The sequence below is a fragment of the Numenius arquata genome, chromosome 28 (genome assembly GCF_964106895.1).
Source record: "Numenius arquata chromosome 28, bNumArq3.hap1.1, whole genome shotgun sequence".
Classification (NCBI taxonomy): domain Eukaryota; kingdom Metazoa; phylum Chordata; class Aves; order Charadriiformes; family Scolopacidae; genus Numenius; species Numenius arquata.
The window spans coordinates 220,178-247,417 of NC_133603.1; the positions used below are offsets into that span (position 1 = coordinate 220,178).

General features: G+C 57.6%; 1 protein-coding gene across 1 annotated transcript; it reads left to right on the forward strand.

Moving 5' to 3' along the window:
• Positions 1 to 17,960: 17,960 nt before the first annotated feature.
• LOC141476069 (PHD finger protein 1-like) lies at positions 17,961 to 20,043 on the forward strand (the record flags this gene model as incomplete). Its single annotated transcript, XM_074164687.1, has 6 exons — positions 17,961 to 18,103; positions 18,201 to 18,296; positions 18,430 to 18,498; positions 18,934 to 19,057; positions 19,168 to 19,235; positions 19,926 to 20,043. Coding segments are annotated over 6 exons (618 nt in total), but the record flags the coding sequence as incomplete, so codon positions are not given.
• Between the last annotated feature and the right edge of the window lie 7,197 nt (positions 20,044 to 27,240).

Consider the following 27,240-nt stretch of genomic DNA (forward strand, 5'->3'; position numbering starts at 1 on the left):
TGGAGAAAGAGCTGACCCTTTGATCCCTCAGCTTTTATCCTGAGCGTGGGGCAGATGGGATGGAACACCCCCTTGGTCAGTCTGGGGTCACCTCTCCTGTCCCCCTCCTCCCTGGGAGTGGGACCCTTCCACGCTTTTTCCCGCTTCTGACCCTCCAATGGGGCCAATGACGAAATGGGATGCCCTTGGTTGTGACAGCAATAAGTGGAAGCAGGAGCCTCTCTGCTCCTCGGCCCTTGGCGTGACGCACAGACCTTGCTCCGGGCGCTCCAAGAACCAGCGGTTTTCTCCACAAGACACTGTTAATTTCAGAGAGTCGGAAGAGGCCGAGTTGAGAAGTAAAATTACTGACCAGGAAGTTGGTTCTGTTTTGCCTCAAACCGGGCCATCAGTGCAAAAAACCATCTTTTTTTCCTACTTTTTCTGGAGGAAAGCAGGAAGAACTCCCGCCCCGTGACACACATCCCTCTCCTGCAGCGCAGCCGCCAGCTCCCTCCTTGCGTTCCTCCAGCCGCTTCTCCTTTGCCAAACTTTCAGCCTCCCTCCACCAGGTCACCAGCTCCAGCTCCAGGCTCCTGGGGGGGGGACACGACACCCCGATTGCTGGGGGGACTCATCTCAGACAGAGGGCCTCCCACTTCCCCCGCTCCAGCCCCACCGTCGCTCCCCGGCTGTCCCTCAGCGCAGCCCACGGGTCTGTCACCTGCCCTTTCAGGTACCAGGGGGCACTTGGGGCGGGGGGCGGCAGCTGGTGCTGCTGGTGGGGCACCTGTGGGGACACTGGGGGGATTAGGGCTCTGGAAGGTTTGGGGAGGCACAGGGGGGCTGTAGGAGGACTGGGGGCGTTCTGAGGTACTGAGGGGGGGTCTCAGTTTGGGTTGAGGGGCTTGGGGAGGGGCTGGGAGTTGGGAGGCTGTTTTTGGATGGGAGGGTTGTGGGTTTTTGGAGAGGCCAGGCCCTCCCCATTTTAACACCCACCCCTCCGCATCCCCCCCCATCCGGATGTTCGCCTCCTTCCACCCCTCAGGCCGGGGGTGCTTTGGGGGTACCCCAAACTCACCACCTCCTGGTCCCCATCCTCCTGCGCTCTGCACCCCAAAACACCCCCATGCTCCATGGGCTCTGCACCCCCACATTTATTCAGCTGTGTTGAAGTTGCCTTGGGGGGGTGTGGAGGGAAGCACCTGTTTTGGGGACAGAAATGCCTATTTGGGCACCAGCACAGTGTTGTCCTTGGGGGGAACTGGAGATGCTCCAGCCCCCTCTGGTGCTCCTGCTCCTCGGGCAACACCGGCCGCACACGGCAAAAGACACGGATGTTGCCCTGCAGAAGGGGAAGAGCCGTGATTTTGGAGGTACGGGGCGGGGGATTCAGATGATTTCCCACCCCCCCCCCCCCCCAGACCCCCTCCCGGCTTCACCTTGAGCTCCTGGACCAGATTATGGAGACGACGACGCTCCATCTCCTGCCCGTGGAGCTGCTCCCCCTGCTGCTCCACCTTCTGCTTCTGGGCGGCTGCCTCCAGTCGCAGCTCGGCTGCCAGCGCTGCCTCCGCCCGCAGGTGCCCCTCTGTCACCTGCAGCTGGACCTGGGGGGGGAGGAGAACAGCCCTCGGTTAACACAGGAGGGGGAAAGACTGGCTCCGCAGGGGTGGAAAAGCAGCCCTGGTTGGGGGGACGCACACACACAGAAACCAGCCTCGACTGCGGGGTGCTGAGACAGCCCCGCTCCCGGGTGGCGCTTTGGGGCTGAGAGCAATCGGAGCAGAAAACCACCTTTTTTTTTATTTTTCTCCTCATTTTGCTGGAGGAAAGCAGGGAGATCTCCCCCCTCCGTGACCCACCTCCCTTTCCTGCAGCGCGGCCGCCAGCGCCCTGGCCTGCCCTTCGGCCTCGGCCACCGCTCGCCCCCCTTCCTCCACCTCCTCCTCCAGACGCCGCTTGTCCTCTGCCAAGCGCTGCGCCTCCCTCCGCCATTGATCTCTCTCATCCCGGCAGCTCGTCAGCTCCTTCTCCGTGCTCCTGGGGGACACGCACACCTCGTGTTAGGGGGGGGAAGTGACACCCCAATTCCCGGGGTGGGGGGCGGGGGGGGTCTCACTCCAGGCGGAGGGTGAGGAGGGTCCCCTGCTGCTGCTGTTCCTGCAGCTCCTTCTCCTGCTGCTCCAGGCGCTGGCGCAGCTCCTGGACCTGCTGCTCCAGCCCCGCTCTCACCCGGCGGCTGTCCCCCAGCGCAGCCCGCAGGTCTGACACCTGCCCCTTCAGGTCCCAGGGGGGGCGCTTGGGGCGGGGGGCGGCGGCTGGTGCTGCTGGTGGGGCACCTGTGGGGACACTGGGGGGATTAGGGCTCTGGAAGGTTTGGGGAGGCACAGGGGGGCTGTAGGAGGACTGGGGGCGTTCTGAGGTACTGAGGGGGGGTCTCAGTTTGGGTTGAGGGGCTTGGGGAGGGGCTGGGAGTTGGGAGGCTGTTTTTGGATGGGAGGGTTGTGGGTTTTTGGAGAGGCCAGGCCCTCCCCATTTTAACACCCACCCCTCCGCATCCCCCCCCATCCGGATGTTCGCCTCCTTCCACCCCTCAGGCCGGGGGTGCTTTGGGGGTACCCCAAACTCACCACCTCCTGGTCCCCATCCTCCTGCGCTCTGCACCCCAAAACACCCCCATGCTCCATGGGCTCTGCACCCCCACATTTATTCAGCTGTGTTGAAGTTGCCTTGGGGGGGTGTGGAGGGAAGCACCTGTTTTGGGGACAGAAATGCCTATTTGGGCACCAGCACAGTGTTGTCCTTGGGGGGAACTGGAGATGCTCCAGCCCCCTCTGGTGCTCCTGCTCCTCGGGCAACACCGGCCGCACACGGCAAAAGACACGGATGTTGTGTCTTTTTTTTTAATTGTCTCCTCATTTTGCTGGAGGAAAGCAGGGAGATCTCCCCCCTCCGTGACCCACCTCCCTTTCCTGCAGCGCGGCCGCCAGCGCCCTGGCCTGCCCTTCGGCCTCGGCCACCGCTCGCCCCCCTTCCTCCACCTCCTCCTTCAGACGCCGCTTGTCCTCTGCCAAGCGCTGCGCCTCCCTCCGCCGGGTCCCAGCTCCGTCTGCCGCTGCCGCGGGTTCTGGTTCTCCCGCTCCAGCCCCCGCCTTGCCATCACACCCCGCAACGCGAGGAACCCGGCCCTCACCGCCCCCATCTTCCCCCCGCGCTCCTTCAAACCGCCCCGCCCCGCCCCCCAGCGCGGCTCTCCGCCAATCGCGGCTCTCCCGCCGCCCCACCCAGCCAATCGGCTGCCAGAGGAGAGACCGCCCCTCCCGTGCGTCACCTGCCTGAGCCCCCCCCACCTGAGCCCCCCCCCCCGAAAGGTGTCTGCCTGACGGGCCACGGCGGGCCTCGGGCTGTGCTGCGGGGCTCTTGTGCTTCCTCAACATTATTTTCCACTTTCTGTGGAAAAATTGTTCCCAATATCCAATCTGAACCTCCCCTGGTGCAACTTGAGGCCGTCTCCTCTCGTCCCATCGCCTGTTCCTTGGGAGAAGAGACCGACACCCCCCCCCCCCGGCTACACCCGCCTTTCAGGGAGTTGGAGCGAGCGAGAAGGTCTCCCCTCAGCCTCCTCTTCTCCAGACTGAACACCCACAGCTCCTTCGGCTGTTCCTCAGAAGGTCTCCAGACCCCTCACCAGCTCCGTTGCCCTTCTCTGGACCCGCTCCAGCACCTCAAGGTCTTTTTTTGTGGTGAGGGGCCCAAAACCGGACACAGCCCTTGAGGTGGGACCTCCCCAGTGCCCAGTACAGGGGGACGGTCACCTCCCGAGTCCTACTCACCACGCTGTTCCTGACACAGGCTGCTGGCCTCCTTGGCCACCTGGGCACGCTGCTGGCTCATGTTCAGCCCACAGTCGACCAACACCCTCAGGTCCTCTTCCTTGGGGCAGCTCCAGCCGCTCTGCCCCAGCCTGGAGCATCCATGGGATTGGTGTGACCCAAGGGCAGGACCCGGCACTTGGCCTTGTGGAACCTCATCCCATTGGCCTCGGCCCATCGATCCAGCCTGTCCAGATCCCTCTGCAAAGCCTTCCTGCCCTCCAGCAGATCAACATCCCACCCAGCTTGGTGTCGTCTCTGAAGTGCTTGAGGGAGCACTCAATCCCCTCCTGCAGATCATCGATGAAGATGTTGAAGAGAACCGGCCCCAGCACCCAGCCCCGGGGGACACCACTGGTGTTTCTAGATCTTTCAGGAAGTTCAGAGTGACACTCACAGGGAATGGACCGCAGCAAATCACGGCTCCCAGCTCAGACCCCGGGCAGGAACACCCCGTTGCCAGGTCCTACAGATGAAACCTCGAGAGCTCCCTGTGCTGAATGTGTCTAAAGGCAGCGGCATGATGTACGAAAGGATTCCTGAAAACCAGATTCATCAAAAGCGACTTCTGTAAGTCCCTGGGCAAAACTGCCCACGGTGTCACCACATTATGGAATCACAGAATCACACGGGGTTGCAAGGGACCTCTGGAGATCATCTCCTCCAACCCCCTGCCAGAGCAGGTCCACCCAGAGCAGGTCCCAGAGGAAGGTGTCCAGGTGGGGTTTGAATGTCTCCAGAGAAGGAGACTCCACCACCTCCCTGGGCAGCCTGTCCCAGGGCTCTGCCACCCTCCCAGGAAAGAAGTTCCTCCTCGTGTTTAGGTGGAACTTCTTATACTCAAGTTTGTGCCCGTTTCCTCTTGTCCTGTCCCTGGGCACCACTGAAAAAAGACCGGCCCCGTCCTCCCGACACCCACCCTTTAAGTATTTATAGGCGTTGATCAGATCCCCCCTCAGTCTTCTCTTCTCCAGACTAAAAAGACCCAAGTCCCTCAGCCTTTCCTCATCAGAGAGGTGCTCCAGGCCCCTCATCATCTTGCTCCTGCATCCCCTGCTTGCCTTCCTCTGCCCGGGGACTGCCTCAGAGATTCCCCGATCCATGAGGTGCCGAGGTTAAATTTGTTCTTTGCCTTTAAGCTGTGTTTTTGTGGTTGTTCCTGCGTCCTGCCTGCATCGGCTCACACAATTATTATTTTTAGTGCTTGGGTTGTGCATCGTTTCGACCTTGGGAAAGAGGATGGAACTCGGCTTTGTTGTGCTACATCAAGATAAAGGCTGTTAATGAAAATATAATTACTGCAGGAGCGGTAATGTACTAGATTGGAGTTGGGTAGCTATCCTATTTTTTGAGCTTGCTGCTTTTGAAGTAGAAAAACTGCAAAGTTTAAATGTTTAAAGAAGTCCCTCAGCCTTTCCTCATCAGAGAGATGCTCCAGGCCCCTCAGCATCTTTGTAGCCCTCTGCTGTACCCTCTCCAGCAGTTCCCTGTCCTTCTTGAACAGGGGAGCCCAGAACTGGTCCCAGTGCTCCAGACGGGGCCTCCCCAGGGCAGAGGAGAGGGGGAGGATGACCTCTCTCCACCTGCTGGTCACGCTCTTCCTGATGACCCCCAGGATGCCATTGGCCTTCTTGGCCACAAGGGCCCATTGCTGGCTCACGGCCATCCTGTTTTCCACCAGGACCTCCATGATTTCTGAATGATTCAGATGATTGCTGACCCTCCCCCAGGCTTCACCTTGAGCTTCTGCATGACATGGTGGAGGCGGCACCGCTCCATAGAATCATAGAATTTCCAGCTCCAGCTCCAGCCCGTGGAACCACTCCTGCTGATGTCCCAACTGCTGCTGCCCCTGGGAAGCCCCAGACTGGACTCAGTGACAAGTGGGAACCGGATTCCAGCTCTGGGGTCAGGAAGGCACGGATCGGGATCAAAGGCAGATGAACAGACAGGGTCCTCCTCGGACGTCGGCCATTGGAGAAAGAGCTGACCCTTTGATCCCTCAGCTTTTATCCTGAGCGTGGGGCAGATGGGATGGAACACCCCCTTGGTCAGTCTGGGGTCACCTCTCCTGTCCCCCTCCTCCCTGGGAGTGGGACCCTTCCACGCTTTTTCCCGCTTCTGACCCTCCAATGGGGCCAATGACGAAATGGGATGCCCTTGGTTGTGACAGCAATAAGTGGAAGCAGGAGCCTCTCTGCTCCTCGGCCCTTGGCGTGACGCACAGACCTTGCTCCGGGCGCTCCAAGAACCAGCGGTTTTCTCCACAAGACACTGTTAATTTCAGAGAGTCGGAAGAGGCCGAGTTGAGAAGTAAAATTACTGACCAGGAAGTTGGTTCTGTTTTGCCTCAAACCGGGCCATCAGTGCAAAAAACCATCTTTTTTTCCTACTTTTTCTGGAGGAAAGCAGGAAGAACTCCCGCCCCGTGACACACATCCCTCTCCTGCAGCGCAGCCGCCAGCTCCCTCCTTGCGTTCCTCCAGCCGCTTCTCCTTTGCCAAACTTTCAGCCTCCCTCCGCCAGGTCACCAGCTCCAGCTCCAGGCTCCTGGGGGGGGGACACGACACCCCGATTGCTGGGGGGACTCATCTCAGACAGAGGGCCTCCCACTTCCCCCGCTCCAGCCCCACCGTCGCTCCCCGGCTGTCCCTCAGCGCAGCCCACGGGTCTGTCACCTGCCCTTTCAGGTACCAGGGGGCACTTGGGGCGGGGGGCGGCAGCTGGTGCTGCTGGTGGGGCACCTGTGGGGACACTGGGGGGATTAGGGCTCTGGAAGGTTTGGGGAGGCACAGGGGGGCTGTAGGAGGACTGGGGGCGTTCTGAGGTACTGAGGGGGGGTCTCAGTTTGGGTTGAGGGGCTTGGGGAGGGGCTGGGAGTTGGGAGGCTGTTTTTGGATGGGAGGGTTGTGGGTTTTTGGAGAGGCCAGGCCCTCTCCATTTTAACACCCACCCCTCCGCATCCCCCCCCATCCGGATGTTTGCCTCCTTCCACCCCTCAGGCCGGGGGTGCTTTGGGGGTACCCCAAACTCACCACCTCCTGGTCCCCATCCTCCTGCGCTCTGCACCCCAAAACACCCCCATGCTCCATGGGCTCTGCACCCCCACATTTATTCAGCTGTGTTGAAGTTGCCTTGGGGGGGTGTGGAGGGAAGCACCTGTTTTGGGGACAGAAATGCCTATTTGGGCACCAGCACAGTGTTGTCCTTGGGGGGAACTGGAGATGCTCCAGCCCCCTCTGGTGCTCCTGCTCCTCGGGCAACACCGGCCGCACACGGCAAAAGACACGGATGTTGCCCTGCAGAAGGGGAAGAGCCGTGATTTTGGAGGTACGGGGCGGGGGATTCAGATGATTTCCCACCCCCCCCCCCCCCCAGACCCCCTCCCGGCTTCACCTTGAGCTCCTGGACCAGATTATGGAGACGACGACGCTCCATCTCCTGCCCGTGGAGCTGCTCCCCCTGCTGCTCCACCTTCTGCTTCTGGGCGGCTGCCTCCAGTCGCAGCTCGGCTGCCAGCGCTGCCTCCGCCCGCAGGTGCCCCTCTGTCACCTGCAGCTGGACCTGGGGGGGGAGGAGAACAGCCCTCGGTTAACACAGGAGGGGGAAAGACTGGCTCCGCAGGGGTGGAAAAGCAGCCCTGGTTGGGGGGACGCACACACACAGAAACCAGCCTCGACTGCGGGGTGCTGAGACAGCCCCGCTCCCGGGTGGCGCTTTGGGGCTGAGAGCAATCGGAGCAGAAAACCACCTTTTTTTTTATTTTTCTCCTCATTTTGCTGGAGGAAAGCAGGGAGATCTCCCCCCTCCGTGACCCACCTCCCTTTCCTGCAGCGCGGCCGCCAGCGCCCTGGCCTGCCCTTCGGCCTCGGCCACCGCTCGCCCCCCTTCCTCCACCTCCTCCTCCAGACGCCGCTTGTCCTCTGCCAAGCGCTGCGCCTCCCTCCGCCATTGATCTCTCTCATCCCGGCAGCTCGTCAGCTCCTTCTCCGTGCTCCTGGGGGACACGCACACCTCGTGTTAGGGGGGGGAAGTGACACCCCAATTCCCGGGGTGGGGGGCGGGGGGGGTCTCACTCCAGGCGGAGGGTGAGGAGGGTCCCCTGCTGCTGCTGTTCCTGCAGCTCCTTCTCCTGCTGCTCCAGGCGCTGGCGCAGCTCCTGGACCTGCTGCTCCAGCCCCGCTCTCACCCGGCGGCTGTCCCCCAGCGCAGCCCGCAGGTCTGACACCTGCCCCTTCAGGTCCCAGGGGGGGCGCTTGGGGCGGGGGGCGGCGGCTGGTGCTGCTGGTGGGGCACCTGTGGGGACACTGGGGGGATTAGGGCTCTGGAAGGTTTGGGGAGGCACAGGGGGGCTGTAGGAGGACTGGGGGCGTTCTGAGGTACTGAGGGGGGGTCTCAGTTTGGGTTGAGGGGCTTGGGGAGGGGCTGGGAGTTGGGAGGCTGTTTTTGGATGGGAGGGTTGTGGGTTTTTGGAGAGGCCAGGCCCTCCCCATTTTAACACCCACCCCTCCGCATCCCCCCCCATCCGGATGTTCGCCTCCTTCCACCCCTCAGGCCGGGGGTGCTTTGGGGGTACCCCAAACTCACCACCTCCTGGTCCCCATCCTCCTGCGCTCTGCACCCCAAAACACCCCCATGCTCCATGGGCTCTGCACCCCCACATTTATTCAGCTGTGTTGAAGTTGCCTTGGGGGGGTGTGGAGGGAAGCACCTGTTTTGGGGACAGAAATGCCTATTTGGGCACCAGCACAGTGTTGTCCTTGGGGGGAACTGGAGATGCTCCAGCCCCCTCTGGTGCTCCTGCTCCTCGGGCAACACCGGCCGCACACGGCAAAAGACACGGATGTTGCCCTGCAGAAGGGGAAGAGCCGTGATTTTGGAGGTACGGGGCGGGGGATTCAGATGATTTCCCACCCCACCCCCCCCCAGACCCCCTCCCGGCTTCACCTTGAGCTCCTGGACCAGATTATGGAGACGACGACGCTCCATCTCCTGCCCGTGGAGCTGCTCCCCCTGCTGCTCCACCTTCTGCTTCTGGGCGGCTGCCTCCAGTCGCAGCTCGGCTGCCAGCGCTGCCTCCGCCCGCAGGTGCCCCTCTGTCACCTGCAGCTGGACCTGGGGGGGGAGGAGAACAGCCCTCGGTTAACACAGGAGGGGGAAAGACTGGCTCCGCAGGGGTGGAAAAGCAGCCCTGGTTGGGGGGACGCACACACACAGAAACCAGCCTCGACTGCGGGGTGCTGAGACAGCCCCGCTCCCGGGTGGCGCTTTGGGGCTGAGAGCAATCGGAGCAGAAAACCACCTTTTTTTTTATTTTTCTCCTCATTTTGCTGGAGGAAAGCAGGGAGATCTCCCCCCTCCGTGACCCACCTCCCTTTCCTGCAGCGCGGCCGCCAGCGCCCTGGCCTGCCCTTCGGCCTCGGCCACCGCTCGCCCCCCTTCCTCCACCTCCTCCTCCAGACGCCGCTTGTCCTCTGCCAAGCGCTGCGCCTCCCTCCGCCATTGATCTCTCTCATCCCGGCAGCTCGTCAGCTCCTTCTCCGTGCTCCTGGGGGACACGCACACCTCGTGTTAGGGGGGGGAAGTGACACCCCAATTCCCGGGGTGGGGGGCGGGGGGGGTCTCACTCCAGGCGGAGGGTGAGGAGGGTCCCCTGCTGCTGCTGTTCCTGCAGCTCCTTCTCCTGCTGCTCCAGGCGCTGGCGCAGCTCCTGGACCTGCTGCTCCAGCCCCGCTCTCACCCGGCGGCTGTCCCCCAGCGCAGCCCGCAGGTCTGACACCTGCCCCTTCAGGTCCCAGGGGGGGCGCTTGGGGCGGGGGGCGGCGGCTGGTGCTGCTGGTGGGGCACCTGTGGGGACACTGGGGGGATTAGGGCTCTGGAAGGTTTGGGGAGGCACAGGGGGGCTGTAGGAGGACTGGGGGCATTCTGAGGTACTGAGGGGGGGTCTCAGTTTGGGTTGAGGGGCTTGGGGAGGGGCTGGGAGTTGGGAGGCTGTTTTTGGATGGGAGGGTTGTGGGTTTTTGGAGAGGCCAGGCCCTCCCCATTTTAACACCCACCCCTCCGCATCCCCCCCCATCCGGATGTTCGCCTCCTTCCACCCCTCAGGCCGGGGGTGCTTTGGGGGTACCCCAAATTCACCACCTCCTGGTCCCCATCCTCCTGCGCTCTGCACCCCAAAACACCCCCATGCTCCATGGGCTCTGCACCCCCACATTTATTCAGCTGTGTTGAAGTTGCCTTGGGGGGGTGTGGAGGGAAGCACCTGTTTTGGGGACAGAAATGCCTATTTGGGCACCAGCACAGTGTTGTCCTTGGGGGGAACTGGAGATGCTCCAGCCCCCTCTGGTGCTCCTGCTCCTCGGGCAACACCGGCCGCACACGGCAAAAGACACGGATGTTGCCCTGCAGAAGGGGAAGAGCCGTGATTTTGGAGGTACGGGGCGGGGGATTCAGATGATTTCCCACCCCCCCCCCCAGACCCCCTCCCGGCTTCACCTTGAGCTCCTGGACCAGATTATGGAGACGACGACGCTCCATCTCCTGCCCGTGGAGCTGCTCCCCCTGCTGCTCCACCTTCTGCTTCTGGGCGGCTGCCTCCAGTCGCAGCTCGGCTGCCAGCGCTGCCTCCGCCCGCAGGTGCCCCTCTGTCACCTGCAGCTGGACCTGGGGGGGGAGGAGAACAGCCCTCGGTTAACACAGGAGGGGGAAAGACTGGCTCCGCAGGGGTGGAAAAGCAGCCCTGGTTGGGGGGACGCACACACACAGAAACCAGCCTCGACTGTGGGGTGCTGAGACAGCCCCGCTCCCGGGTGGCGCTTTGGGGCTGAGAGCAATCGGAGCAGAAAACCACCTTTTTTTTTATTTTTCTCCTCATTTTGCTGGAGGAAAGCAGGGAGATCTCCCCCCTCCGTGACCCACCTCCCTTTCCTGCAGCGCGGCCGCCAGCGCCCTGGCCTGCCCTTCGGCCTCGGCCACCGCTCGCCCCCCTTCCTCCACCTCCTCCTTCAGACGCCGCTTGTCCTCTGCCAAGCGCTGCGCCTCCCTCCGCCATTGATCTCTCTCATCCTGGCAGCTCGTCAGCTCCTTCTCCGTGCTCCTGGGGGACACGCACACCTCGTGTTAGGGGGGGGAAGTGACACCCCAATTCCCGGGGTGGGGGGCGGGGGGGGTCTCACTCCAGGCGGAGGGTGAGGAGGGTCCCCTGCTGCTGCTGTTCCTGCAGCTCCTTCTCCTGCTGCTCCAGGCGCTGGCGCAGCTCCTGGACCTGCTGCTCCAGCCCCGCTCTCACCCGGCGGCTGTCCCCCAGCGCAGCCTGCAGGTCTGACACCTGCCCCTTCAGGTCCCAGGGGGGGCGCTTGGGGCGGGGGGCGGCGGCTGGTGCTGCTGGTGGGGCACCTGTGGGGACACTGGGGGGATTAGGGCTCTGGAAGGTTTGGGGAGGCACAGGGGGGCTGTAGGAGGACTGGGGGCGTTCTGAGGTACTGAGGGGGGGTCTCAGTTTGGGTTGAGGGGCTTGGGGAGGGGCTGGGAGTTGGGAGGCTGTTTTTGGATGGGAGGGTTGTGGGTTTTTGGAGAGGCCAGGCCCTCCCCATTTTAACACCCACCCCTCCGCATCCCCCCCCATCCGGATGTTCGCCTCCTTCCACCCCTCAGGCCGGGGGTGCTTTGGGGGTACCCCAAACTCACCACCTCCTGGTCCCCATCCTCCTGCGCTCTGCACCCCAAAACACCCCCATGCTCCATGGGCTCTGCACCCCCACATTTATTCAGCTGTGTTGAAGTTGCCTTGGGGGGGTGTGGAGGGAAGCACCTGTTTTGGGGACAGAAATGCCTATTTGGGCACCAGCACAGTGTTGTCCTTGGGGGGAACTGGAGATGCTCCAGCCCCCTCTGGTGCTCCTGCTCCTCGGGCAACACCGGCCGCACACGGCAAAAGACACGGATGTTGCCCTGCAGAAGGGGAAGAGCCGTGATTTTGGAGGTACGGGGCGGGGGATTCAGATGATTTCCCACCCCACCCCCCCCCAGACCCCCTCCCGGCTTCACCTTGAGCTCCTGGACCAGATTATGGAGACGACGACGCTCCATCTCCTGCCCGTGGAGCTGCTCCCCCTGCTGCTCCACCTTCTGCTTCTGGGCGGCTGCCTCCAGTCGCAGCTCGGCTGCCAGCGCTGCCTCCGCCCGCAGGTGCCCCTCTGTCACCTGCAGCTGGACCTGGGGGGGGAGGAGAACAGCCCTCGGTTAACACAGGAGGGGGAAAGACTGGCTCCGCAGGGGTGGAAAAGCAGCCCTGGTTGGGGGGACGCACACACACAGAAACCAGCCTCGACTGTGGGGTGCTGAGACAGCCCCGCTCCCGGGTGGCGCTTTGGGGCTGAGAGCAATCGGAGCAGAAAACCACCTTTTTTTTTTTATTTTTCTCCTCATTTTGCTGGAGGAAAGCAGGGAGATCTCCCCCCTCCGTGACCCACCTCCCTTTCCTGCAGCGCGGCCGCCAGCGCCCTGGCCTGCCCTTCGGCCTCGGCCACCGCTCGCCCCCCTTCCTCCACCTCCTCCTCCAGACGCCGCTTGTCCTCTGCCAAGCGCTGCGCCTCCCTCCGCCATTGATCTCTCTCATCCCGGCAGCTCGTCAGCTCCTTCTCCGTGCTCCTGGGGGACACGCACACCTCGTGTTAGGGGGGGGAAGTGACACCCCAATTCCCGGGGTGGGGGGCGGGGGGGGTCTCACTCCAGGCGGAGGGTGAGGAGGGTCCCCTGCTGCTGCTGTTCCTGCAGCTCCTTCTCCTGCTGCTCCAGGCGCTGGCGCAGCTCCTGGACCTGCTGCTCCAGCCCCGCTCTCACCCGGCGGCTGTCCCCCAGCGCAGCCCGCAGGTCTGACACCTGCCCCTTCAGGTCCCAGGGGGGGCGCTTGGGGCGGGGGGCGGCGGCTGGTGCTGCTGGTGGGGCACCTGTGGGGACACTGGGGGGATTAGGGCTCTGGAAGGTTTGGGGAGGCACAGGGGGGCTGTAGGAGGACTGGGGGCGTTCTGAGGTACTGAGGGGGGGTCTCAGTTTGGGTTGAGGGGCTTGGGGAGGGGCTGGGAGTTGGGAGGCTGTTTTTGGATGGGAGGGTTGTGGGTTTTTGGAGAGGCCAGGCCCTCCCCATTTTAACACCCACCCCTCCGCATCCCCCCCCATCCGGATGTTCGCCTCCTTCCACCCCTCAGGCCGGGGGTGCTTTGGGGGTACCCCAAACTCACCACCTCCTGGTCCCCATCCTCCTGCGCTCTGCACCCCAAAACACCCCCATGCTCCATGGGCTCTGCACCCCCACATTTATTCAGCTGTGTTGAAGTTGCCTTGGGGGGGTGTGGAGGGAAGCACCTGTTTTGGGGACAGAAATGCCTATTTGGGCACCAGCACAGTGTTGTCCTTGGGGGGAACTGGAGATGCTCCAGCCCCCTCTGGTGCTCCTGCTCCTCGGGCAACACCGGCCGCACACGGCAAAAGACACGGATGTTGTGTCTTTTTTTTTAATTGTCTCCTCATTTTGCTGGAGGAAAGCAGGGAGATCTCCCCCCTCCGTGACCCACCTCCCTTTCCTGCAGCGCGGCCGCCAGCGCCCTGGCCTGCCCTTCGGCCTCGGCCACCGCTCGCCCCCCTTCCTCCACCTCCTCCTTCAGACGCCGCTTGTCCTCTGCCAAGCGCTGCGCCTCCCTCCGCCGGGTCCCAGCTCCGTCTGCCGCTGCCGCGGGTTCTGGTTCTCCCGCTCCAGCCCCCGCCTTGCCATCACACCCCGCAACGCGAGGAACCCGGCCCTCACCGCCCCCATCTTCCCCCCGCGCTCCTTCAAACCGCCCCGCCCCGCCCCCCAGCGCGGCTCTCCGCCAATCGCGGCTCTCCCGCCGCCCCACCCAGCCAATCGGCTGCCAGAGGAGAGACCGCCCCTCCCGTGCGTCACCTGCCTGAGCCCCCCCCACCTGAGCCCCCCCCCCCGAAAGGTGTCTGCCTGACGGGCCACGGCGGGCCTCGGGCTGTGCTGCGGGGCTCTTGTGCTTCCTCAACATTATTTTCCACTTTCTGTGGAAAAATTGTTCCCAATATCCAATCTGAACCTCCCCTGGTGCAACTTGAGGCCGTCTCCTCTCGTCCCATCGCCTGTTCCTTGGGAGAAGAGACCGACACCCCCCCCCCGGCTACACCCGCCTTTCAGGGAGTTGGAGCGAGCGAGAAGGTCTCCCCTCAGCCTCCTCTTCTCCAGACTGAACACCCACAGCTCCTTCGGCTGTTCCTCAGAAGGTCTCCAGACCCCTCACCAGCTCCGTTGCCCTTCTCTGGACCCGCTCCAGCACCTCAAGGTCTTTTTTTGTGGTGAGGGGCCCAAAACCGGACACAGCCCTTGAGGTGGGACCTCCCCAGTGCCCAGTACAGGGGGACGGTCACCTCCCGAGTCCTACTCACCACGCTGTTCCTGACACAGGCTGCTGGCCTCCTTGGCCACCTGGGCACGCTGCTGGCTCATGTTCAGCCCACAGTCGACCAACACCCTCAGGTCCTCTTCCTTGGGGCAGCTCCAGCCGCTCTGCCCCAGCCTGGAGCATCCATGGGATTGGTGTGACCCAAGGGCAGGACCCGGCACTTGGCCTTGTGGAACCTCATCCCATTGGCCTCGGCCCATCGATCCAGCCTGTCCAGATCCCTCTGCAAAGCCTTCCTGCCCTCCAGCAGATCAACATCCCACCCAGCTTGGTGTCGTCTCTGAAGTGCTTGAGGGAGCACTCAATCCCCTCCTGCAGATCATCGATGAAGATGTTGAAGAGAACCGGCCCCAGCACCCAGCCCCGGGGGACACCACTGGTGTTTCTAGATCTTTCAGGAAGTTCAGAGTGACACTCACAGGGAATGGACCGCAGCAAATCACGGCTCCCAGCTCAGACCCCGGGCAGGAACACCCCGTTGCCAGGTCCTACAGATGAAACCTCGAGAGCTCCCTGTGCTGAATGTGTCTAAAGGCAGCGGCATGATGTACGAAAGGATTCCTGAAAACCAGATTCATCAAAAGCGACTTCTGTAAGTCCCTGGGCAAAACTGCCCACGGTATCACCACATTATGGAATCACAGAATCACACGGGGTTGCAAGGGACCTCTGGAGATCATCTCCTCCAACCCCCTGCCAGAGCAGGTCCACCCAGAGCAGGTCCCAGAGGAAGGTGTCCAGGTGGGGTTTGAATGTCTCCAGAGAAGGAGACTCCACCACCTCCCTGGGCAGCCTGTCCCAGGGCTCTGCCACCCTCCCAGGAAAGAAGTTCCTCCTCGTGTTTAGGTGGAACTTCTTATACTCAAGTTTGTGCCCGTTTCCTCTTGTCCTGTCCCTGGGCACCACTGAAAAAAGACCGGCCCCGTCCTCCCGACACCCACCCTTTAAGTATTTATAGGCGTTGATCAGATCCCCCCTCAGTCTTCTCTTCTCCAGACTAAAAAGACCCAAGTCCCTCAGCCTTTCCTCATCAGAGAGGTGCTCCAGGCCCCTCATCATCTTGCTCCTGCATCCCCTGCTTGCCTTCCTCTGCCCGGGGACTGCCTCAGAGATTCCCCGATCCATGAGGTGCCGAGGTTAAATTTGTTCTTTGCCTTTAAGCTGTGTTTTTGTGGTTGTTCCTGCGTCCTGCCTGCATCGGCTCACACAATTATTATTTTTAGTGCTTGGGTTGTGCATCGTTTCGACCTTGGGAAAGAGGATGGAACTCGGCTTTGTTGTGCTACATCAAGATAAAGGCTGTTAATGAAAATATAATTACTGCAGGAGCGGTAATGTACTAGATTGGAGTTGGGTAGCTATCCTATTTTTTGAGCTTGCTGCTTTTGAAGTAGAAAAACTGCAAAGTTTAAATGTTTAAAGAAGTCCCTCAGCCTTTCCTCATCAGAGAGATGCTCCAGGCCCCTCAGCATCTTTGTAGCCCTCTGCTGTACCCTCTCCAGCAGTTCCCTGTCCTTCTTGAACAGGGGAGCCCAGAACTGGTCCCAGTGCTCCAGACGGGGCCTCCCCAGGGCAGAGGAGAGGGGGAGGATGACCTCTCTCCACCTGCTGGTCACGCTCTTCCTGATGACCCCCAGGATGCCATTGGCCTTCTTGGCCACAAGGGCCCATTGCTGGCTCACGGCCATCCTGTTTTCCACCAGGACCTCCATGATTTCTGAATGATTCAGATGATTGCTGACCCTCCCCCAGGCTTCACCTTGAGCTTCTGCATGACATGGTGGAGGCGGCACCGCTCCATAGAATCATAGAATTTCCAGCTCCAGCTCCAGCCCGTGGAACCACTCCTGCTGATGTCCCAACTGCTGCTGCCCCTGGGAAGCCCCAGACTGGACTCAGTGACAAGTGGGAACCGGATTCCAGCTCTGGGGTCAGGAAGGCACGGATCGGGATCAAAGGCAGATGAACAGACAGGGTCCTCCTCGGACGTCGGCCATTGGAGAAAGAGCTGACCCTTTGATCCCTCAGCTTTTATCCTGAGCGTGGGGCAGATGGGATGGAACACCCCCTTGGTCAGTCTGGGGTCACCTCTCCTGTCCCCCTCCTCCCTGGGAGTGGGACCCTTCCACGCTTTTTCCCGCTTCTGACCCTCCAATGGGGCCAATGACGAAATGGGATGCCCTTGGTTGTGACAGCAATAAGTGGAAGCAGGAGCCTCTCTGCTCCTCGGCCCTTGGCGTGACGCACAGACCTTGCTCCGGGCGCTCCAAGAACCAGCGGTTTTCTCCACAAGACACTGTTAATTTCAGAGAGTCGGAAGAGGCCGAGTTGAGAAGTAAAATTACTGACCAGGAAGTTGGTTCTGTTTTGCCTCAAACCGGGCCATCAGTGCAAAAAACCATCTTTTTTTCCTACTTTTTCTGGAGGAAAGCAGGAAGAACTCCCGCCCCGTGACACACATCCCTCTCCTGCAGCGCAGCCGCCAGCTCCCTCCTTGCGTTCCTCCAGCCGCTTCTCCTTTGCCAAACTTTCAGCCTCCCTCCGCCAGGTCACCAGCTCCAGCTCCAGGCTCCTGGGGGGGGGACACGACACCCCGATTGCTGGGGGGACTCATCTCAGACAGAGGGCCTCCCACTTCCCCCGCTCCAGCCCCACCGTCGCTCCCCGGCTGTCCCTCAGCGCAGCCCACGGGTCTGTCACCTGCCCTTTCAGGTACCAGGGGGCACTTGGGGCGGGGGGCGGCAGCTGGTGCTGCTGGTGGGGCACCTGTGGGGACACTGGGGGGATTAGGGCTCTGGAAGGTTTGGGGAGGCACAGGGGGGCTGTAGGAGGACTGGGGGCGTTCTGAGGTACTGAGGGGGGGTCTCAGTTTGGGTTGAGGGGCTTGGGGAGGGGCTGGGAGTTGGGAGGCTGTTTTTGGATGGGAGGGTTGTGGGTTTTTGGAGAGGCCAGGCCCTCCCCATTTTAACACCCACCCCTCCGCATCCCCCCCCATCCGGATGTTCGCCTCCTTCCACCCCTCAGGCCGGGGGTGCTTTGGGGGTACCCCAAACTCACCACCTCCTGGTCCCCATCCTCCTGCGCTCTGCACCCCAAAACACCCCCATGCTCCATGGGCTCTGCACCCCCACATTTATTCAGCTGTGTTGAAGTTGCCTTGGGGGGGTGTGGAGGGAAGCACCTGTTTTGGGGACAGAAATGCCTATTTGGGCACCAGCACAGTGTTGTCCTTGGGGGGAACTGGAGATGCTCCAGCCCCCTCTGGTGCTCCTGCTCCTCGGGCAACACCGGCCGCACACGGCAAAAGACACGGATGTTGCCCTGCAGAAGGGGAAGAGCCGTGATTTTGGAGGTACGGGGCGGGGGATTCAGATGATTTCCCACCCACCCCCCCCCCAGACCCCCTCCCGGCTTCACCTTGAGCTCCTGGACCAGATTATGGAGACGACGACGCTCCATCTCCTGCCCGTGGAGCTGCTCCCCCTGCTGCTCCACCTTCTGCTTCTGGGCGGCTGCCTCCAGTCGCAGCTCGGCTGCCAGCGCTGCCTCCGCCCGCAGGTGCCCCTCTGTCACCTGCAGCTGGACCTGGGGGGGGAGGAGAACAGCCCTCGGTTAACACAGGAGGGGGAAAGACTGGCTCCACCGGGGAGGGGCGCTGAAGAAGGGCCCCCAAGCCAAGGCGATGCTCAGCATGAAGGCGGTGCTGCCCTACCAGCTGAAGACCCTGGAGTGGGACCCCCCCCACCTCGCCAACCGCCAGCAGTGCTACTGCTACTGCGGGGGGCCCGGCGAGTGAGTACAGACCCCCCCCTAACCCCCCCCCCCCGCTTTGCAATTTCGGGGTGCCCCCCCCCCTTAAATTAATTAATTAATTAATCCCCCCCCCCAGGTGGAACCTGAAGATGCTGCAGTGCCGGGGCTGCGCCCAGTGGTTCCACGAAGCCTGTACCCAGTGTCTGAGCAAACCCCTGCTCTACGGGGACCGGTGGGTCCGGGGGGGGGGCAAGGGGGGGGAAAAGGGGTGACACCACCCCCACCCTCCCCCTCCGGCTTCCTAATGGGGGGGGACACACTGTTAAATCCCCCCCTCCCCCCCGCTTTGAAATTCTTGCCCCCAGGTTTTACGTCTTCGAGTGCTGCGTCTGCACCGGGGGGGTCGAGAGCGTCCGGCGGCTGCCGCTGCGGTGGTGAGGGGGGGGGGGGCGCCCCAACTGCACCCCCCCCAACTGCACCCCCCCCAACTGCTCCCCCCCCCCCCCCAAAATCGCACCCCCCGAACTGCACCCCCCGGCATCCCTCAATCTGCAGCCCCCAAACTCCACCCCACCCCCCCAGCACCCCCCCAATGCACCTCCCCCACCCTGTACCCCCCCCCAAACTGCACCCACCCCCCCGCACCCCCTCATTTTTGGGGTCCCTCCACCCCCTCCACCCCCCCTCATTTTTGGGGGCCCCCCCAGGGTGGACATTGCCCCCCCATCACCCCCCATTTTTGGGGGTTTCCCAGAGAACCGTTCCCGTCATCACTCTGTATTTTTGGGCCCCCCCCCAGGACACCCTTCCCTCCACCCCCCCGGATTTTTTTTGGGGGCCTCCCCCTTATTTTCGGCCCCCCCCCCCAGGGTGGACGTCGCCCACCTCATCCTCTACCACCTGAGCGTCTGCTGCAAGAAGAAATACTTCGACCTGGAGCGGGAGATCCTGCCCTTCGCCAACGCCAACTGGGACGTGCTGCTGCTGGGGCCGGTACGGGGGGGGCCCGCACCCCAAAAACCACGGGGGGGGTCGGGGGAGGTCGGGGAGGGGTGGTCTCACCCCCCCTACGACCCTGCAACCCCCCCCCCCCCCCCCCGCAGCTCGCCGAGACCCCCAAAGGGGAGCGCTACGGGCAGCTGCTGGGGGCTCTCAGCGCCCACAAGGACAGGTGGGTGCCCCCCCCCCCCCCGAACCCCCAAACCCCTCCTGACCCCCCCACCCCCCCAGCACCCCTAAATCCTTCCTGATGCCCCTGAATGCTCCCAGCCCCCCACGAACCCCCCCCAAAGCCCCCCAGACCCCTGCCCCCATGTTCGCTTCTCAGCCCCCCCAGCCCCCCCCTCTCCCCCCAGGTTCATCTCAGAGCCCCCCCCAAAGCCCCCCCTCCACGCCCCCAGCCCCTCCCAGACCCCCTAAAAGACCCCCCCCGACCCCTCCAAACCACCCCAAAGGCCCCCCCCAGCCCCCTCCCCAAACCCTTCCTCCTCCCCAGGTTCATCTCTCAGCCCCCCCAAAAGCCCCCCCCTCCCCCAAACCACCCTAGAGCCCCCTCCAGACCCCCACAAGACCCTCCCCCCAAACCCAAGGCCCCCCCATCAGGCCCCCCCCCCAGCCCTCCCCAGAAGCGCCCCTCCCCCCCAACCCCCCCTCTCCCCCCCCAGGTTCATCTCAAAGCCCCCCCCAAAGCTCCGAAGCCCCCCCTCCAAGCCCCCAGCCCCTCCCAACCCCCTAAAAGACCCCCCTCCGAAACCACCCCACAGCCCCCCCACAGCCCCCCCCCACCCCATCCTCCCCCCCCAGGTTGATCTCTCAGCCCACCCCAGCAGCGCCCCCCCCTCGACCCCCCCTCTCCTCCCAGGTTCATCTCGGGCCGGGAGATGAAGAAGCGCAAGGGGCTCTTTGGGCTGCACATGCGGGCGCCCCCCCCGCTGCCCCCCGCTTTCCTGGGGGGGCCCCCCTGTTATAGTTTAAAATAAAAAAGGCTAAGTCCGAAATAGATTCACTAAATGTTTATTAAGGTAGGAAAGCAAAAACAGCGCTGGGCGGCCGGGGAGTCACAGCTCCACCAAAGGCTCGCAAATTCAAGCAAACTGAACATCTCTTTTTATCCTCACAGAGGTCGGGTTCGACATCTTCAGTACGCCCCTCTGCTTCTTCCGTTATCTTTACTCCCTCTGGTCTGTCTTGCTTCACAGCGGTTTCAAGGCAATGTTGGTTGTAAATTAGTTTACACCCTTCCCCTTCTACACGATTGATTAGTTACAAAGTTAAAACAGGGATAACATTGGGGTTAAGCTTATCTTGTAAAAACAGGACATTCCTATACAGTTTAGTAATATAATATAGTGGACGTCTCTTCTTGTTAGGGAGTTCTCAAGACTGCCACAATAAATTACAATCCAGCTTCAGGGGAGTTTTGCAGGTGGTGGTGGCATAATTAGCTTGTGCCATCTCTTACATACATTTGGTTAATACAAAGATAAACATTCACTTACATGGACACATTTTGATAGCATTGCAGTTTGTGTAAGTCAGGACTTTCTTACACTATGTACAACAGAAATGGATAATCCTAAGATTTGATCAGCAACAAATCTTCCTCAGTTATCCATTACAATTCCCCCCTTTTCTTTTATTCACACATCCTACTTTGCTGATCAAATCTTGACAATACTTCACACGCGGCTCAGTTTCTTCTTTTTAACTCTGTGCTTTTTCTTTACAACTCGATTAGGACCTACAGCCTGCAGCATTTTTGTTTCCTGTTTTTGGATAAATATTAGCCCACCCCTATCAGTTCCAGGCTCCCAAACCCTTATGCCCCAAGTTTTCCCAGTCAACCACCCGGGATCTTGATGCTGCAATATCAATATTTTTAAAGATTTACAGTTTCCATCTCCTAATTCTAGTGTTGCCCCACTACTATCATAGCTTGGCTGGGTGCACCCTTCAGGCCACCAAGTAACATTGAGATATTTGTCTGGAGACGCGACTGGCCATCTGGCGGTGGCTATGGTTTCGCAACCCCAATAGGCACAATAATGATGATTAGGGTGATTACAGTAACCTTTTCCCGGATTTGAGCTGGGACACCAATAGGTAGCCCTTACATTCACCCAGGGTTCACACCCTGTGCCCCCAGGAAATCCCACTGCAGCTCCTATTAGTTCGCAATTGGTTAAATTAAAAGAGGGTGCTCCCGCAGTAATATTCATTGGGAGGATCCTGGCTTCATTCCAACTGGAGATAGTCCAATTAAAGGGCTGATGTGGATACCCTAATATCCTGGATATTAAAAGACTTAGTAAGATAACAGCCTTCATTTCCCCACAGTTCAATACCTCTCTGCCTTCCTCGTCTACTCTTTTGCGGAGAGCAACGGGATTTCAGTATCTTCTCGGCAGCAGCAGGTAGTCTTCAGGGGAACCCAGCTGGTATCCTGTCAACAATTTAAATATTTCCACCTGTTTGGCTGTTGTGCCCGTTTCCAGACAAATTCTATGGCACACAGTCTTAGAACTTTATACCAGTCCGTTTCATATACTTCCCAAAGTTCAGGTATTGACAATTCCCATCCACAAAATAATTTACAGATCTCCACTGGATCATCTGGTTCCCGGATATACCTTAAGTCTTTACGATATTTCATGCAATAATTTTGTCTGTTAAATGAAACACAAGACCATTTTCTGTTACAATTTAAACGCTGGCATACAACCCAACATAAGTGCCCAGAGGTAGGGTGTTTTAGACAGGGTATTCCACGGGGACCTCCTATCCCGGATGACACATGTATTTCTGTTTCTGTTTCACAACAAAAGGGAAAAACCTGGGGAGTTCCAGTGAGTTTATATAGCCCAGACCCCCCCGTTTGGTCAGGGATCCTCTCTTCACTCCAGGGTGCAAAATATACTCTCCGCAGATTATTTCCGGGTGATAGTTGGAACCATTGATATAAACTATTTCTTACTTCTCTCCTAGAATGATTCATTTACCAACTTCACTCCGTCTGATTGTTACCCGGAGATCCCCTGGTTGCGTCGTTACTGTCCACTTTTCTGGAAAGATAGGTCCCTTAATTCGGCTGGCATGAGTCCATCCTTTTTCCGCTGTCCGTACAGCCGTATCTGTAGTAAGTAAAACAACAAAAGGTCCCTCCCAACAGGGTGTTAAGGAGGTTTCTTTCCAGGTCTTAATTAATACCTGGTCTCCAGGCTGGACTCGGTGCAAAGAGATGTCCAAGGGGGGTCTTTGTACTACCAAGCCCTTCCTTCTTAGTTCCTGTCTTCTTTTTGTGAGTTCCAAAATGTATTCTGTTAATATTTTATCTTCAACCTTTGGATGCTCTACTAATAACCCAAAATCATAAGGCATCCCATACAACATTTCAAAGGGGGATATACCAGTATCTGTTCTTGGTTGGGTCCTAATATAAAGCAAAGCCAACGGTAAACATTTAACCCAATTCATTTTTGTTTCCACCATAAGTTTAGTTAAGTGTTTCTTTATTTCCCCATTCATTCTCTCTACTCTTCCAGAACTTTGTGGGTGCCAGGGGGTATGATACTCCCACTTTGTACCGAACAATTCAGTTATTCCTTTAATCACTTTAGATGTAAAGTGTGGGCCTCGGTCTGAGTCTATTACTGCAATAGTTCCATATCTCGGGATAATTTCTTCCAACAGAATTTTAATAACTGTCTTGGCAGTAGCCCTTACCACTGGAAAGGCTTCTACAAAGTGTGTGAGGTGATCAACCAAGACTAATAAATACTGATATCGCCCGACCTTCGGCAATTCGGTAAAATCCACCTGTATTTTCTCAAAGGGTCTCTTAGCCAGTTCCCGACCCCCTTGAACCTTTTCCCTCAGTTGTCGTTTATTCACTCTGCGACACGTTAGACACCCTTCTAAAATTCTCTTGGCCAGATTGTAGATTCCAACACAGGCATAGTTCGTTTCGAATTGATCTACTAATGCCTGAACCCCCCAGTGTGTTTTATCATGCAACTTGTTTAATACTTTTCGAGCTAGTCCTTTTGGGAGAATCTCTCTGCCATCCGGTAGCAGCCACTTATCACCATTTCTTTTTGCTCCAATTTGTTTTAACTTATCCAATTCTTGGAGGGTGAATGTCTTATCTAATTTTAGCCGTTCAGGTTCTTCTCCCAATGTCTGAACTATTAACAATGTGGCCTGTTTCGCCTCTGCATCGGCTAGATTGTTCCCTCTTACTGTATGGGTTAGTCCCTTCTGATGTCCGTTTACATGGACTATAGCTATCCTTAGTGGACCTCGTAAGGCCTTTAAAATCTCCTGGATTAGTTTTTCATGGACTAATCCCTTTCCTTGGGTGTTGATTAAACCTCGCTCTTCCCAAATTTTTCCAAAAGTATGTACCACCCCAAAGGCATACTTTGAATCTGTATAAATAGTTCCAATTTTATTTTCTAAGAGTTTTAATGCTCTTAACATGGCATATAGCTCGCACGCTTGTGCGGACCATGCTTTACTTAATGGTCCTGATTCTTTTACCTCAAAGGTATGCCCATCCACAATAGCATATCCTGATTTCCGTTTTCCTTCGACCACTCGTGAAGAGCCATCCACAAATAATTTTTCTCCTTCATCCAGTTCATATTCTTCTAAGTCTTCCCTTATCTTAGTCTGTAAATTTATTAGTTGGAGGCAGTCGTGGGTCAAATTTTCTTTAGGTTCTCCGTACAAAAATTGGGCGGGATTTTGAATAGCAGTGGTTTCCATTTCTAGCCTAGGGGAGTTGATTAAAATTCCCTCATATTTTAACAATCGACTATCTGTAAGCCACTTATCAGCCCTTTGTTGTAATACTCCCCGAATGTTATGGGGGGTGTATACCTTTAGTTCACCTCCTAAGGTGACTTTTCCAACCTCTTCTACCAGTAATGCAGTGGCCACTATGGCCTGCAGGCAGGTGGGCCACCCGCGGCTTACAGGATCCAGTATTTTAGAATAATATCCTATAGGCTTTCTTTGTCCTGCCCACCCTTGGGTCAGAACCCCATAAGCAGTCCCATTATCTACATTGATAAAAAGTTGAAAGGGTTTTCGGATATCGGGTAAACTGAGGACAGGTGCTTCTATCAGATCTCTTTTTATATTCTCCCAGCGATTGTCATCCTCGATGGACCATTTTACTAATCCGTTTTTAGTTAATTTTTCATACAAGAATTTTACTTTACTACTGTAATTTTCTATCCACTGTCGACAATACCCTAATAATCCCAATAACTGTCTTATCTGTCTTTTATTAGTGGGCGCTGTTAGAGACAAAATTCCTTTTACTCTTTCAGGATCTAATTTCTTATGTCCCTTTGTGAGCCAATGCCCTAAGTATTTTACCTCTTCTTCAGTGAACTGTAATTTGGATTTAGCAACCTTTAATCCTTTGAGGCCTAAAAAGTTCAATAGCTTGATGCTCTCATTTCTGACTTCTTCCTGAGTCTTTCCAGCAATTAGTAAATCATCCACATATTGTATTAGGATTTGTCCCTGACCTAATTCGTAAGATTCTAATAACTGTTCCAGAGCCTGTCCAAACAAATTTGGGGATTCTGTGAATCCCTGGGGCAAAACGGTCCACCGTAACTGTTGTTTCCTATGCGTCTTGGGATTCTCCCACTCGAAAGCAAAATAGTCTCTGCATTTTTCCTCTAATGGACAGGCCCAAAAAGCATCTTTTAAATCTATAACACTATACCATTTATAATCGGGACTTAACCGATTGAGTATAGTGTGAGGATTAGCCACCACAGGGAACCGGGTAACGGTTTGTTCATTTACAGCTCTCAGGTCCTGTACTAAGCGATAAGACCCATCTGATTTCTTTATGGGCAATATGGGAGTATTATGGGGAGACATACAGGGTTCCAGAAGCCCTTGGGCTAAAAGTCTCTCAATTACTGGCTGCAACCCTTCCCTCCCCTCTCTAGAGATGGGATACTGTTTTATCCTAATTGGCCGGTCTGGGTTTTTTATGGAAACCGTAATTGGTTTGATATTTAGCTTTCCCACCGACCCTGGGCTATACCAAATTTCTGGATTTATCTTGGCTTCATCTTCGGCGGTTAATAAACATAATTTTATTTTCAATTTCTCTTGGTCTACTTCTAAATTGATTCCTAATTCTACCATCAGGTCCCATCCCAAGAGGTTATATTCAGCTTCAGGGACCAATAAAAAGGTTCCCACCCCATATTTGTTTGGGGCTTCTATTGTTACATTCCTTATCAGGAGTACTTTGAAAGGTTCCCCCTTTGCACCAATTATTTGGAGTGTATCTTTTGATTTAACACATCCAGATGGTAATCTTTGGACGGTTGATCTCTCGGCGCCTGAGTCCACAAGGAACTCGAACACCTCATGCTGAGGACCCAATTTCAATTTTATCAAGGGCTCTGTGTTTCTCTGGGTCCCCAGCAAATAGAGCCCCTGACCCCCCTAATCCTCCTTAAAAATCCTTTCATCCTGCGCCCTCTTCCGGCAGTTTCTCTGAATGTGTCCCTTCTTATGACAATAAAAACATTCCATGCTTTGTGTATCAACCTTCTGTTTCCTCAGCTCCACTGGACCCCTTTGGGGACCTTCCCTTCCCCTGACTTGATTTTGCCCCTCTCTCACCGCTGCCATCAGAATTCTGGCTTGTTTCTTCTGATTTTCTTCTTCCCTCCTTACGTATACCTTTTGAGCTTCTCGGAGTAGCTCATCTAACCCTCTCCCCTGCCAGTCCTCTATTTTCTCTAACTTCTTTCTGATATCTGTCCACGATTTAGCCACAAATTGAGTTTTTAATAGAGTTCGACCCACTGGGTTATCAGGGTCTAACCCCGGAATACAACTGCAAACTTTTCCTTAATCTTTCTAGCCATTCAGTGGGGGTCTCATCTTTCTTTTGTTGCTCATTAAAGGCCTTATTAATGTTCTGCCCCCGGGGTACAGAGTCTCTAATCCCCTGAATTACCATATCCCGGAGGTCAACCATGTTATTTCTATGTGCAGGATCCTGGTTATCCCAGTTAGGCCGCTGCAGGGGCCATTTAATATCTCCATTGGGACCATTCAGATGCCTCTGATCCCAGTACCTCATGCCCGCCGTTCTAATCATTCCTCGTTCTTCGTTTGTAAACAAGATTTTTAAGATAGACTCCATCTCGTCCCAAGTATAAATGTTAGGCCCGAGGAATTGATCAAAACGCTCTGCTACCCCTAATGGGTCCTCTAACAGGTGTCCCATTTCTTTCTTAAACTCCCTCACATCCCCGGAGCTGAGAGGTACAGATACAAATCCAACTCCGGGTTGTGGTCCCCCCATAGCAGTCTCCCTTAAGGGATACAATTGATTTTCCTCCCTCCTTTCTCTGGTTTGACTTCTAGTTATTCTTCGATTAGAAGGAGGAGTCTCTTCCTCAGGTTCTGAGGGGGCTGTTGGAGGGAGATTTTGCTCAGGACCTTGCGGTGGGGGGGGAGGGGGGACATAGGGTGGGGGGGACGCTGGAGGTTCGTTTACTTCCCACCTTTTCTTTTTATCATTTTTCTTTTCTTTTAATGGAAACAGATTAGCGGCCTGGGATGTGCCCAGGATCCACAAAAAGGCATATTCACTCTCCTCCTTATTAAATGGTCGTTTGTTGTTAACGTATATGTTTAATTGTTGGCATATCCAATCCTCTAAGGATCCATAAATTGGCCAATATAAATCTTTTCTTATCTGTTTTCCTCCCCATTTTTCCATACAATAATGGATCATTTTCTCCTTAGATTTTCCTTTCCGACACGGGGAATTATCCCAATATTGAATCATCAATCCTAGCGGGCTGTCTTGGGGTATATCAGGGAGCCCACCCCCGCCCCGTATCTCCTGCATGGAACCAGAAACCTTACTTTTCTTCTGGCCCATCTTCCGAGAGTGCCTTCTTTCACTCAAATTTCACTCGCTTCCCTCCGTTCGTGGCCCACGTCCTCGCGGACAATGGGAACCGCACTACTAGGAGCACGACACTCACTTCGCCCGGTGGGCTACTAAGCCCAGTGGACGTCTCAGTCACTCACACCCCGGGTACCCAATCCCCGACCGAACGGAACCGCAATATACTCACTCACTCCCGAGTCTTCGTCCGGCTCTTTGTGCACAAAAA